We start from the raw sequence: 13,777 nt of genomic DNA, 5'->3' as shown, positions 1-13,777 counted from the left end.
GTGCACACACACACAGTGTACACACAGTGTACACACACACACAGTGTACACACACATTGTACACAGAGTGTACACACACACAGTGTACACACACAGTGTACACACACACAGTGTACACACACAGTGTACACACACACAGTGTACACACACACATTGTACACAGAGTGTACACACACACAGTGTACACACACAGTGTACACACACACATTGTGTACATACACACAGTGTACACACACACACAGTGAACACACACAAAGTGTAGACACACACACTGTACACACAGTGTACACACATTGTACACACACAGTGTACACACACACACACAGTGTACACACACACAGTGTACACACACAGTGTACACACACACATTGTGTACATACACAGTGTACACACACACAGTGTATACACAATGTACACACACAGTGTACACACACACACACAGTGTACACACATTGTGTACACACACACAGTGTACACACACACAGTGTACACACACAGTGTACACACACACAGTGTATACACAATAATGTCCACGTTGTTGTTGTAGCTGAGCCCACGCACCCAAGGGAGGGAGCAATGAAAATTAATCTAAATCAACTTAAACTCCAATCCCGCTGTGACGTCACCACTCAGCATTACTTCATCGGCGTGAAACGCCAGGGGGAGGTGTACCTCGCTAGTGACGTCATGTCACCAAGGTATTCCACCGCGCTCTTGAGCGTGACGTCACCTTGCGCTTGGGTCACTGCCGATTGCGTCCCAGTGGCAATCCTTATTTGGGCAAAGCTACGCCCAGTGACGGTGACTCATTAACATAATGTATCCGTTAAAGCCGTCGCGAGTTTATTTGCGACGGGTTCAGCACCACGACATATGGGACGGGTCACATTAGCATAATTTGTTAATTCTCTAATTTATTTAGTTACGGAGCAGCTCATTGTGGGAGGAGCGTGTCTGGAGAGGCCTACCCACCTGCTGGAGAGGCCTATCCACCTGCCGCTGGGAGGCCTACCCACCTGCTGGAGAGGCCTATCCACCTGCCACTGGGAGGCCTACCCACCTGCTGGAGAGACCTACCCACCTACTTGGAGGCCTACCCACCTGCCGCTGGAGAGGCCTACCCACCTGCCGCTGGGAGGCCTACCCACCTACTGGAAGGCCTACCCACCTGCCGCTGGAGAGGCCTACCCACCTGCCGCTAGGAGGCCTACCCACCTGCTGGGAGGCCTACCCACCTGCTGGGAGGCCTCCCAGCAGGTGGGTAGGCCTCCTGTAAGCGTGAACAATCAATTAAGACCTGAAATGGTTTATCAAATCTTTCCAATGATTGCTAAGATAGAATCCATCTTCTCAGTTGAAATTGTCTCTGTGCTTGTATATGTGGATAGCCTCATGAACGAATCTCTCATGGAAGCCAGATGGCTTACAAAGAACCTCTGTCTTGGAAAAGTCAATGGCATGTGAGCCTACTGAATTAGAACAATGATCTGCCACGGCCGAGGTGTTGGTCCTACCGTGTTTAAAAATAAATTTATGCAAACCAACACACCTGAAGACGACCGTTTGAGTTATGGTCGAAACGTCGTGAGAATTTTTTTATTGTTTTATATATTTTTTATTATTTTGTTGTTTCCCTTCAACGTGACTTTACCGAAAAAACTAAGATTATTATTTATTCAGTTACAGAGCCGCTCATTATGGGAGGGGTGTGTCTCTTACCCCGGAAGTGACGTCATGTTACCTGCTTACCCACGTGACGTCGCGAGGTAACAGGAGGCTGCGGATCCGCGCTTGCACTGAAATCCGAGGTGAGAAATTCTCATGGTGGTAGTGGTGGTTGTTGTTGTTTACCAAGGTAGAGCCTCTCTCTCTCGTAGGGATGTCAGTTGAGTAGCAGCGAGCATGGGAATCGATGTCCAGGTTGGAACTTTACAACGCGGGGCCTAGCCACGCGGGGCCTTGCCTCCTGCCCTCGCCTGATTGCGTTTACTTTAATTATCTCGCTTAAGTTTAATTTGTTTTCACCCGGCTCGCCACTTTGTAACTTTGTTTTATTGTAAATATTCACGCAGTTTTTATTTTCTTTTGTTAGCAGGCCAAGCCCGCTTGAGCTGCTATACCGCTCTTGTTATCAGAAGCGACCTGCCCACAACAACACAAGGTGAGGCTTTGTCAACGTGTGTGAATGTTTTGACTTAAAACTTTGGTGACTGCAGGAATGAATATTCTTGGTTCTTTCGGTAAAGTCACGTAGATAGAAAATTAAATAAGATAATAAATTAAAATAAATGTTTTTTTTTAAATAAAGCAAAAAACCCACGACGTTTCGATCGCAATACAAGTGGTCTTTATCTTATTAAATATAATCTGTTATTTTTATTTTCTATCTACGTGACTTTACTGAAAGAACCAACAATATGTGTCAATGTATCTATCGGTCAAAGACGCTAAGCGCGTGCCGCTGTTGACTCTGAATGTGTGGAGGGGAACACCTTCACCACGGGGAGAGAGAGACAGAGACACGGATAGCCTCGGCTATGTTGATTGATCCTCGATTCATTACTTGGTGGAGTGAGGAAGAATTAATGCTGAGCAGATGAAGGTGGCCAGGCATGGTTCTGGTCACACCACCACCTGTTTACTCATGGCAGTGTGTGACAGTGTCAAGTTTGTGTTTGCAGTAAAATCTATTAACTCTATTGAACACGGAGGTTATATCAAAACAATAGTTTTTTTTGTTTTCCTCTGAAACTCTTTATAAGAATGGAAACAGGAGGCGAACACAGCACACACATTCAGCTGATGTCGGATCTGTTCATCCCAGCATTCAAGGACATCTGAGCCTGGATTCACACCTCTAAGTTGTGATTGAACATTAATTTCTGCATAACACAAATAGTATTGTTTTCAACACCCTTTGCTATGTCAGCTGAATTTAGCTTTCATAAATATTCCTTTTGTAGTCAGACAGCCGAAATTGTGTGCTTAGAGTTTTGGGTTAACATTAATCTTGAAGATATGAAGGCTTCCAGGCATATTAATGATATTTTCCCTCTCATTGTGTGCCCTAACAGCCCGTGGAGAGAAACCCTTCAGGTGCACTCTGTACGTGAAGGCGTTTGCACAGTCAACACATCTTAAAGTACACCAGAGAACACACACGGGAGATAAACCCTTCAAGTTGCAGTGTGTGCGTGAAGGCATTTGCACGTTCATCAAATCTGATGAATTTGGGAAATGTTTTCACTACATCATGAATATATTAATAAGTATAGACGTGTAAGTCACGTGTGCATTCCTCTGTACCTGACGTGTAGATGGTGTGGATATTCTTTTTTTCTGTCTGCAGCTGACGCTTCCTCTACAGAATTGGTCTGATGGAGCAAAGGCAGTCAGCACAGCAGCTCGGTATGACAAGTCAACAATGCGACCAGCGTGCATACAGCACGGACCGGACTGGAAATTTGACACGGCACCAGAGAAGTCACACAGGAGAGAAACCCTTCAAATGTACTGTGTGTAACAAGGCATTTGCTTGGTCATCAGTTTTTCAGAACCACCAGAGAACACACACGGGAGAGAAACCCTTCAGGTGCACTGTGTGCGGGAAGGCATTTACACAGTCATGTAATCTTGTAATACACCAGAGAACACACACGGGAGAGAAACCCTTCAAGTGCACTGTGTGTTGGAAGGCGTTTGCACAGTCATCTGCTCTTGTAACACACCAGAGAACACACACGGGAGAGAAACCCTTCAGGTGCACGATGTGCGGGATGGCGTTTACACAGTCATATAATCTCGTAATACACCAGAGAACACACACGGGAGAGAAACCCTTCAGGTGCACGATGTGCGGGATGGCGTTTGCACAGTCATGTAATCTTGTAACACACCAGAGAACACACACGGGAGAGAAACCCTTCAAGTGCAGTGTGTGTGGGAAGACATTTTCAGATTTATCTACTCTTAAAAAACACCAGAGAACACACACAGGAGAGAAAACCTTCAGGTGCACTCTGTGCGGGAAGTCGTTTGCACGTTCATCAAATCTTGAAGTACACCAGAGAACACACACGAGAGAGAAACCCTTCAAGTGCAGTGTGTGTGAGAAGACATTTTCAGATTCATCTACTCTGAATACACACCAGAGAACACACACAGAAGAGAAACCCTTCCATTGCAGTGTGTGCGGGAAGGCATTTGCAGGTTCATCAACTCTTCAAGTACACCAGAGAACACAGAAGCATCAGAAGATCCACAAGGAGTGCAGTCTGAAATCAGCTTGTGAAAGTCAAAGTGCCGCAATGAGCCCATCCCTCATGAAACACGAACCGGACGAAAATCCCAGCTTGGACACTTTTAAAGTTATCGAGGTGAAATATGAAGAGGTGATGGTGAAGAGGGAAGAAGTGATGGTGAAGAGGGAAGAGGTGATGGTGAAGAGGGAAGAAGTGAAGGTGAAATGTGAAGATGAAGATTCAACTCCAAAATCGGACCTTCACATCGACGGAGGCAACGTGAAGCAGGAGGAGAATTCTGACTGTGAGGCAGAGCGAGGCAACTCCCAGCAGTTTGTGGAAGTGGAGGTGTGGGTGGACTTGCTCCTAGACAATACAAAGTCAAATGGAGGCCCGATAGATGTGTACGCTTGAGATGGTCGCTACAATAGATGCACCTTTGTCACAGGCCTTTAATGACAAGAATGTGAAGTTGAACACTCAATTCCTAGGTTCAACCTGCAGAGTAAGAGCGAGCGGCCAGTCTTTGTGGACCTGTGGGTTGGGGAGATCTCTGACCAGGAGCGAGAGCCAATAAGCTCCCAAGCATTCACTATGTTATAGTAATTGCTTTTACACGGTGTGTGCTTAATCGCCTCGGCATCTCCGAGTTTTGTGTCGTACCTCGTCTGAAACACTCGAAGAGCATCCCCAAGTAGCAGCTGCCCCTGTGTGGCACAGGGTGGTGGCCCTGCACCGGCCTGCATTTATTATTTTTTCGGCCTGAGGACGACCGCTTGTGTTACGATCGAAACGTCGTGATCTATTATTATTTTGTCTACCTACGTGACTTTACTCAAAGAACCAAAGAGTATGTGAACAAGAGGCTGTCAGTAGGGGGCGATGATTGATGTTTCATCTCAGTTATGTAATTTGTCGCTAATGTTTAGAATTCGCCAGCATGCAATGGCCTACTCGTTTTGAATGACACAATAGTATGTTTTACATCCACTGTTAAGCAGACCGTGCGTATTTTTTTTCAAATAGCTTCTTAATCAGATGTTATCTGTTGCAGTACATTTCACTGCAGTAATGAAATTTTGTTAAAATGCCTGTCAATAATTCAGAATGAACGCTTGTCTGATTTTGTGTGTACATGCATCATTTCATTTATAAGGGTCAAACATTGAATATGTGATGTTAGGACAAAGTGTGTGTGTGTGTTTTGGAAGTAACCTGTACAGATAACTCAGGTGAGACCCGTTGTTTTTTGTGATACAGGTCAAACGGTATTTTTGTGTTTCATGAAGCATCTGGAGCAACTCATTGTCTTTGAAATAGGAAGCACACTCTGATCATTCATCAGTTACAAGGCATACCACCTTAAAGCTACACGTAGAGGAGATACATTCTCTGCAACACGAATTATAATTTTGTCTTACGTGTTGACGTAGATTTTGTCGAACTTGGACTAGAAATGCTCCTTGCTGATTAACATCTGGATGTTCACAACCATGGCTTGAAGCAAGCCCCACTGCTGTTGAGACATTGTCCACCAAAACCGGTCCACAGTTGGCTTGCACACACAGTGTACACACACACAGTGTACACACACACACTGTACACACAGTACACACACACAGTGTACACACACAGTGTACACACACACATAGTGTACACACACAGTGTCCACCAAAACCGGTCCACAGTTGGCTTGCACTGAATCAATGCTGCAGTAATTATGGACTCGCACGAAGGCCGTGGGATTTATATTTCGTGTTCAACATTCCTTTGTTTCGTGGAGAGACCGATTAAATTAAAGACGTCTTGTCTGCTGATCTTGTTCATATCTGTGTACATCGATATCCCACATTGCTTGCACGTACACACCACACGCAATTAAATCAATAAGAATAAGAACGACTTCCGGGCATTGCGAAGATCGAGGAATCTCTTTCAATGGAGCGAGTTCAGTGTATTCGATTCAACATCTCTCTGTCCCTGTCCGTCTGTCTCATCTGTTTGCCTCTGTGTTTCTCTCTGCCTGTGTATCTCTGTCGTCTCTGTGTTCCTCTTGTCTGTGTCCGCCTGTCTTGTCTATGTGTGTCTATCAGCGTCTATCCAACCGTATTCAACGACTGTCAGTAGCAACACGTGCCCGGTCAACTTCCACGGCCCGCGACTCAAACTTGTTTATCTGTAACTTTCGCACCGGACGTAGCCAACCGTGATAATCTATGGGTCTCTGTGTGTGTATATAACTTCTTTCGCACCATAACTATCCAACCTTGTTAATCTATGGGTCTCTGTGTGAGTCTCTGTGTGTGTATCTGTGTGAGTCTCTGTGTGTGTATCTGTGTGAGCCTCTGTGTGTGTATCTGTGTGAGTCTGTGTGTGTGTATCTGTGTGAGTCTCTGTGTGAGTCTCTGTGTGTGTATCTGTGTGTCTCTGTGTGTGTATCTCTGTGTATCTGTGTGTGTATCTGTGTAAGTCTCTCTGTGTGTATCTGGAACTTATTTCGCACCGTACGTAACCGAACCTGCCCAGGAGGAGCAGCTGGTATCTGTGGAGCTGTGGGCTGGGTAAATCTGTGAGCAGGAGCGAGAGACAATTAAGCTCCCAAGCATTCACTACGTTATAAACAACATTTGCACTCATAAGTCGCTTGCCTAATTGCCTCAGCAACTCGGTGTTTCGTATCGAACCTCATCTCAAACAATGGAAGGGCGCCCCCTAGTGGCAGCTGCCCCTGTGTGGCACAAGGTGGCCCTGCACCGGCCTGCACGTGGCATGAGTCTGTCGGTAGGGGGCGATCATTGACGTGTCATCTCCCTTGTGGAGTTTCTGGATAGTGTTACTGGAATTGCCACAATTTTGACCGTGACACCAACATGCAATGTGCGTTGTGAGTGACACAGTGGTTTGTTTGACATCCGCTGTTAAGCAGACTGCACAGAGGATGTACTTTCTACGGCAGCTGAAGAAATTCAACCTGCCAAAGACTGATGGTGCAATTCTATACAGCGATCATTGAATCCATCCTCACATCCTCCATAACCGTCTGGTACGCTGCTGCCACTGCCAAGGACAAGAGCAGACTGCAGCGTATCATCCACACTGCTGAGAAGGTAATTGCCTGCAATCTACCAACCCTCGAGGACCTGCACACGACAAGGACCATGAGGCGAGCGAGGAAGATTATGGCCGATTTCTCCCACCCTGGACACTCTGTTTCAGCTACTCCCCTCCGGCAGAAGGCTTCGGTCGATCAGGACCCAAACCTCACGCCATAAAAACAGTTTCTTCCCATCTGCTGCTGGCCTGTTAACATTTTATCTACATAATGAAACCTTGCCGATATTAACTATGTTAACCTATTTGTATTTTTTATTTTGAAATTATATCTTAAAGCTATTTTATATTCGATATTTATTCAATTTTATATACTTCAGCCCCTTGGTGTTAGTTAGACTTTTAACCCTTATTATAATAGTAAGACTTGTTTAAAACTTATTTAGGATTTTAGATTCCTATATGTTGAATGTATGCACCATCCTGCCAAAGTAACTTCCGTGTCGGTGTGAACTTTCATGGCGAATACCCTTTCTGATTCTGATTCATTCTCAATAGGAATCGATTCTAAACGCTCTCCTTTTCTAACACAATCGATTCTCATGGTAGGTATCCCAATGGGATTCGATTCTATGCGCTTTAAATCCCTGGCTAGATCGATTCCTATGTTATTAGAACAAATCGCCATAATCAATTCCCATGTTATCGAAAATGTATTCGATTCCATTTTACACTCACGACCAACGTCAATTCCAATGCAGTCCCAATGTGGATCGATGCCATCGGCAACATTTTTGACCACTATCGATTCGCATTTGTTATCCCCACAGGAATCGATCCGAGTTTTTAATTTAACATTGAATCGATTTCCTCAGTACGTGACTTGGGTGAGGCGGCCACGTGGCTGCGTGTGGAGTTAATGGCGATGTCGAAACTCTACAAACTTGGCCTACTCTTCCCCTTCATCCTGCCTCTCCTCCTCCTCCACCACCTCGTCACGTGCAGCAGCCACGGTGAGCAGAGCCCGAGGTGGTCGATAAATCGGGTGCCAGGTTGTGTGATTGTGGGGGGAGTGGTGGTGCAGTGGTTAGCGCACTGTGTGGGGAGTGGTGGTGGGTTAGCGCACTGTGTGTGTGTGAGTGGGGAGTGGTGGTGCAGTGGTTAGCGCACTGTGTGTGTGTGGGGGGAGTGGTGGTGCAGTGGTTAGCGCACTCTTGAGTGTTTTTTCCCCATCTGCCCAGCTCCGCTGTTCCCACTGAATGTTCGTTTGGAGTCTCGAGACCTCCTGGCGACCCTTTGCTGGGACCCCGTTGAAGCGGCTCCCAGTGGGGATGGAGGGGATAGACCCCCACTTGTTGATCCTTTCACCATCAACTCGACCACCACGACCACGACCAACTCAACGTTCTTGAATGTTACATACACAGTTCAGAGCAAACTGTGAGATGCTCACTCACTCACTCAGCCACTCACTCACCAACCCACTCACTCACCAACCTACTCACTCACCCACTCACTCACCCACTCACTTAGCCACTCACTCACCAACCCACTCACCCACTCACCCACTCACTCACCCACTCACTCACCAACCCACTCACCAACCCACTCACACACCCACTCACCAACCCACTCACCAACCCACTCACTCACCAACCCACTCACCAACCCACTCACCCACTCACCAACCCACTCACCCACTCACTCACCAACCCACTCACCAACCCACTCACACACCCACTCACCAACCCACTCACTCACCCACTCACCAACCCACTCACTCACCCACTCACTCACCCACTCACTCACCCACTCACTCACCAACCCACTCATCCACCAACCAACTCATTCACACACACACGTCTCTCTCACCCACTCGCTCCTCACCACCCTCACCACTCCTCCCTGTGTCTCTGTCTGCGCAGCTTCAGACGAGCCCGCTGGCAGACCGTCTGCGCTTCCACAACGGAGACACGGTGCGACGTCTCCTTGGCGCTGGACGATCCCTGTGACCGCTACCTCCTCCGTGTGAGATTCTCCTTCTCATCCTCGCCGTCGCGATCCTCACGTTGGGTCTCGGTTGTGGTCCTGCCCTTGATGGAAAGTGAGTGGCACGAGATTGTACATATGCCTGTGTCTCTGTGTGTGTGTCTCTCTCTCTGTGTCTCTCTCTCTTTCTGTGTCTGTCTGGTGCTCACTAACAGCACTTGCCCCAGGCTACAAGGAGGATCTTTGTCATCTTTGTCTGTGTGTGTCGCTGTGTATGTCTGTGACTGTTTCTGCCTGTGTGTGTGTCTTCGGCTCACAAGGGGAGATCACACAAACTCCACTCGCTCTGTAGGACAGGGGGAGATCACACAAACTCCACTCACTCACTTTGTAGAACAGGGGGAGATCACAAAAAGTCCACTCACTCACTCTGTAGGACAGGGGGAGATCATCCAAACTCCACTCACTTACTTTGTAGGACAGGGGGAGATCACACAAACTGCACTCACACTGTAGAACAGGGGGAGATCACACAAAGTCCACTCACTCACTGTAGAACAGGGGGAGACCACACAAACTCCACTCACTTACTCTGTAGGACAGGGAGAGATCACACAAACTCCACTCACACTGTAGAACAGGGGGAGATCACATAAACTCCACTCACGCACTGTAGGACAGGGAGCGATCACACAAACTCCACTCACTCTGTAGGACAGGGGGAGATCACACAAACTCCACTCACTCTGTAGGACAGGGGGAGATCACACAAACTCCACTCACTCTGTAGGACAGGGGGAGATCACACAAACTCCACTCACTCACTCTATAGGACAGGGGGAGATCACACAAACTCCACTCACACTGTAGAACAGGGGCAGATCACACAAACTCCACTCACTCACTCTGTAGGACAGGGGGAGATCACACAAACTCCACTCACTCACTTTGTAGAACAGGGGGAGATCACAAAAAGTCCACTCACTCACTCTGTAGGACAGGGGGAGATCATCCAAACTCCACTCACTTACTCTGTAGGACAGGGGGAGATCACACAAACTCCACTCACACTGTAGAACAGGGGGAGATCACACAAAGTCCACTCACTCACTGTAGAACAGGGGGAGATCACATAAACTCCACTCACGCACTGTAGGACAGGGAGCGATCACACAAACTCCACTCACTCTGTAGGACAGGGGGAGATCACACAAACTCCACTCGCTCTGTAGGACAGGGGGAGATCACACAAACTCCACTCACTCACTCTGTAGGACAGGTGGAGATCACACAAACTCCACTCACTCACTCTGTAGGACAGGGGGAGATCACACAAACTCCACTCTCTCCGTAGAACAGGGGGAGATCACACAAACTCAGCTCTCTCTGTAGAACAGGGGGAGATCACACAAACTCCACTTAGTCACTCTGTAGGACAGGGGGAGATCACACAAACTTCACTCACACACTCTGTAGAACAGGGGGAGATCATACAAACTCCACTCACTCACTCTGTAGAACAGGGGGAGATCATACAAACTCCACTCACTCTGTAGAACAGGGGGAGATCATACAAACTCCACTCACACACTCTGTAGAACAGGGGGAGATCACACAAATTCCACTCACTCTGTAGAACAGGGGGAGATCACACAAACTCCACTCACTCACTCTGTAGGACAGGGGGAGATCACACAAACTCCACTAACTCTGTAGCACAGGGGGAGATCACACAAACTCCACTCACTCTGTAGGACAGGGGGAGATCACACAAACTCCACTCACTCTGTAAGACAGGGGGAGATCACACAAACTCCACTCACTCTGTAGGACAGGGGGAGATCACACAAACTCCACTCACTCACTCTGTAGGACAGGGGGAGATCACACAAACTCCACTCACACTGTGGAACAGGGGCAGATCACACAAACTCCACTCACTCACTTTGTAGAACAGGGGGAGATCACAAAAAGTCCACTCACTCACTCTGTAGGACAGGGGGAGATCATACAAACTCCACTCACTTACTCTGTAGGACAGGGAGAGATCACACAAACTCCACTCACACTGTAGAACAGGGGGAGATCACACAAACTCCACTCACGCACTGTAGGACAGGGAGCGATCACACAAACTCCACTCACTCTGTAGGACAGGGGGAGATCACACAAACTTCACTCGCTCTGTAGGACAGGGGGAGATCACACAAACTCCACTCACTCACTCTGTAGAACAGGGGGAGATCACACAAACTCCACTTAGTCACTCTGTAGGACAGGGGGAGACCACACGAACTCCACTCACTTACTCTGTAGGACAGGGAGAGATCACACAAACTCTACTCACACTGTAGAACAGGGGGAGATCACACAAACTCCACTCACTCTGTAGGACAGGGGGAGATCACACAAACTCCACTCACTCACTCTGTAGGACAGGGGGAGATCACACAAACTCCACTCTCTCTGTAGAACAGGGGGAGATCACACAAACTCAGCTCTCTCTGTAGAACAGGGGGAGATCACACAAACTCCACTTAGTCACTCTGTAGGACAGGGGGAGATCACACAAACTTCACTCACACACTCTGTAGAACAGGGGGAGATCATACAAACTCCACTCACTCACTCTGTAGAACAGGGTGAGATCATACAAACTCCACTCACTCTGTAAGACAGGGGGAGATCACACAAACTCCACTCACTCTGTAGGACAGGGGGAGATCACACAAACTCCACTCACTCACTCTGTAGGACAGGGGGAGATCACACAAACTCCACTCACACTGTGGAACAGGGGCAGATCACACAAACTCCACTCACTCACTCTGTAGGACAGGGGGAGATCACACAAACTCCACTCACTCACTTTGTAGAACAGGGGGAGATCACAAAAAGTCCACTCACTCACTCTGTAGGACAGGGGGAGATCATACAAACTCCACTCACTTACTCTGTAGGACAGGGGGAGATCACACAAACTCCACTCACACTGTAGAACAGGGCGAGATCACACAAAGTCCACTCACTCACTGTAGAACAGGGGGAGACCACACAAACTCCACTCACTTACTCTGTAGGACAGGGAGAGATCACACAAACTCCACTCACACTGTAGAACAGGGGGAGATCACGCAAACTCCACTCACGCACTGTAGGACAGGGAGCGATCACACAAACTCCACTCACTCTGTAGGACAGGGGGAGATCACACAAACTCCACTCGCTCTGTAGGACAGGGGGAGATCACACAAACTCCACTCACTCACTCTGTAGAACAGGGGGAGACCACACAAACTCCACTCACTTACTCTGTAGGACAGGGAGAGATCACACAAACTCCACTCACACTGTAGAACAGGGGGAGATCACACAAACTCCACTCACTCTGTAGGACAGGGGGAGATCACACAAACTCCACTCACTCTGTAGGACAGGGGGAGATCACACAAACTCCACTCGCTCTGTAGGACAGGGGGAGATCACACAAACTCCACTCACTCACTCTGTAGGACAGGGGGAGATCACACAAACTCCACTCACTCACTCTGTAGGACAGGGGGAGATCACACAAACTCCACTCTCTCCGTAGAACAGGGGGAGATCACACAAACTCAGCTCTCTCTGTAGAACAGGGGGAGATCACACAAACTCCACTTAGTCACTCTGTAGGACAGGGGGAGATCACACAAACTTCACTCACACACTCTGTAGAACAGGGGGAGATCATACAAACTCCACTCACTCACTCTGTAGAACGGGGAGATCACACAAACTCCACTCACTCTGTAGGACAGGGGGAGATCACACAAACTCCACTCACTCTGTAAGACAGGGGGAGATCACACAAACTCCACTCACTCTGTAGGACAGGGGGAGATCACACAAACTCCACTCACTCACTCTGTAGGACAGGGGGAGATCACACAAACTCCACTCACACTGTGGAACAGGGGCAGATCACACAAACTCCACTCACTCACTCTGTAGGACAGGGGGAGATCACACAAACTCCACTCACTCACTTTGTAGAACAGGGGGAGATCACAAAAAGTCCACTCACTCACTCTGTAGGACAGGGGGAGATCATACAAACTCCACTCACTTACTCTGTAGGACAGGGAGAGATCACACAAACTCCACTCACACTGTAGAACAGGGGGAGATCACACAAACTCCACTCACGCACTGTAGGACAGGGAGCGATCACACAAACTCCACTCACTCTGTAGGACAGGGGGAGATCACACAAACTCCACTCACTCACTCTGTAGAACAGGGGGAGATCACACAAACTCCACTTAGTCACTCTGTAGGACAGGGGGAGACCACACAAACTCCACTCACTTACTCTGTAGGACAGGGAGAGATCACACAAACTCCACTCACACTGTAGAACAGGGGGAGATCACACAAACTCCACTCACTCTGTAGGACAGGGGGAGATCACACAAACTCCACTCACTCTGTAGGACAGGGGGAGATCACACAAACTC

The 13,777-nt window shown here is 48.1% G+C and overlaps 1 protein-coding gene and 1 long non-coding RNA gene across 2 annotated transcripts in view; both read left to right on the top strand.

Annotated features, from left to right (window-relative positions):
- The first annotated feature begins 8,162 nt into the window (after nucleotides 1-8,162).
- LOC142912157 (uncharacterized) lies at nucleotides 8,163-9,359 on the top strand. The gene is made up of 3 exons (XR_012933938.1): nucleotides 8,163-8,305; nucleotides 8,534-8,732; nucleotides 9,218-9,359. It is a non-coding gene; the product is annotated as an uncharacterized LOC142912157 (long non-coding RNA).
- Nucleotides 9,360-9,389: 30 nt separating this feature from the next.
- LOC142912136 (uncharacterized) overlaps nucleotides 9,390-13,777 on the top strand; it is a 67,495-nt gene continuing 63,107 nt past the window's right edge. Inside the window, exon 1 of the mRNA XM_076060454.1 lies at nucleotides 9,390-9,396. Coding sequence (XP_075916569.1) covers nucleotides 9,390-9,396 — 7 coding nt within the window. The remainder of the gene's footprint in view (nucleotides 9,397-13,777) is intronic.

Source organism: Petromyzon marinus, unplaced genomic scaffold, assembly GCF_048934315.1.
Source record: "Petromyzon marinus isolate PM22_M1 ecotype Great Lakes invasive population unplaced genomic scaffold, UKy_Petmar_22M1.pri1.0 PM_G_Scaffold_19, whole genome shotgun sequence".
Taxonomy (NCBI): Eukaryota; Metazoa; Chordata; class Hyperoartia; order Petromyzontiformes; family Petromyzontidae; genus Petromyzon; species Petromyzon marinus.
Note: the sequence above shows the minus strand (reverse complement) of the source record. Positions and strands in the feature narration are given on the sequence as shown.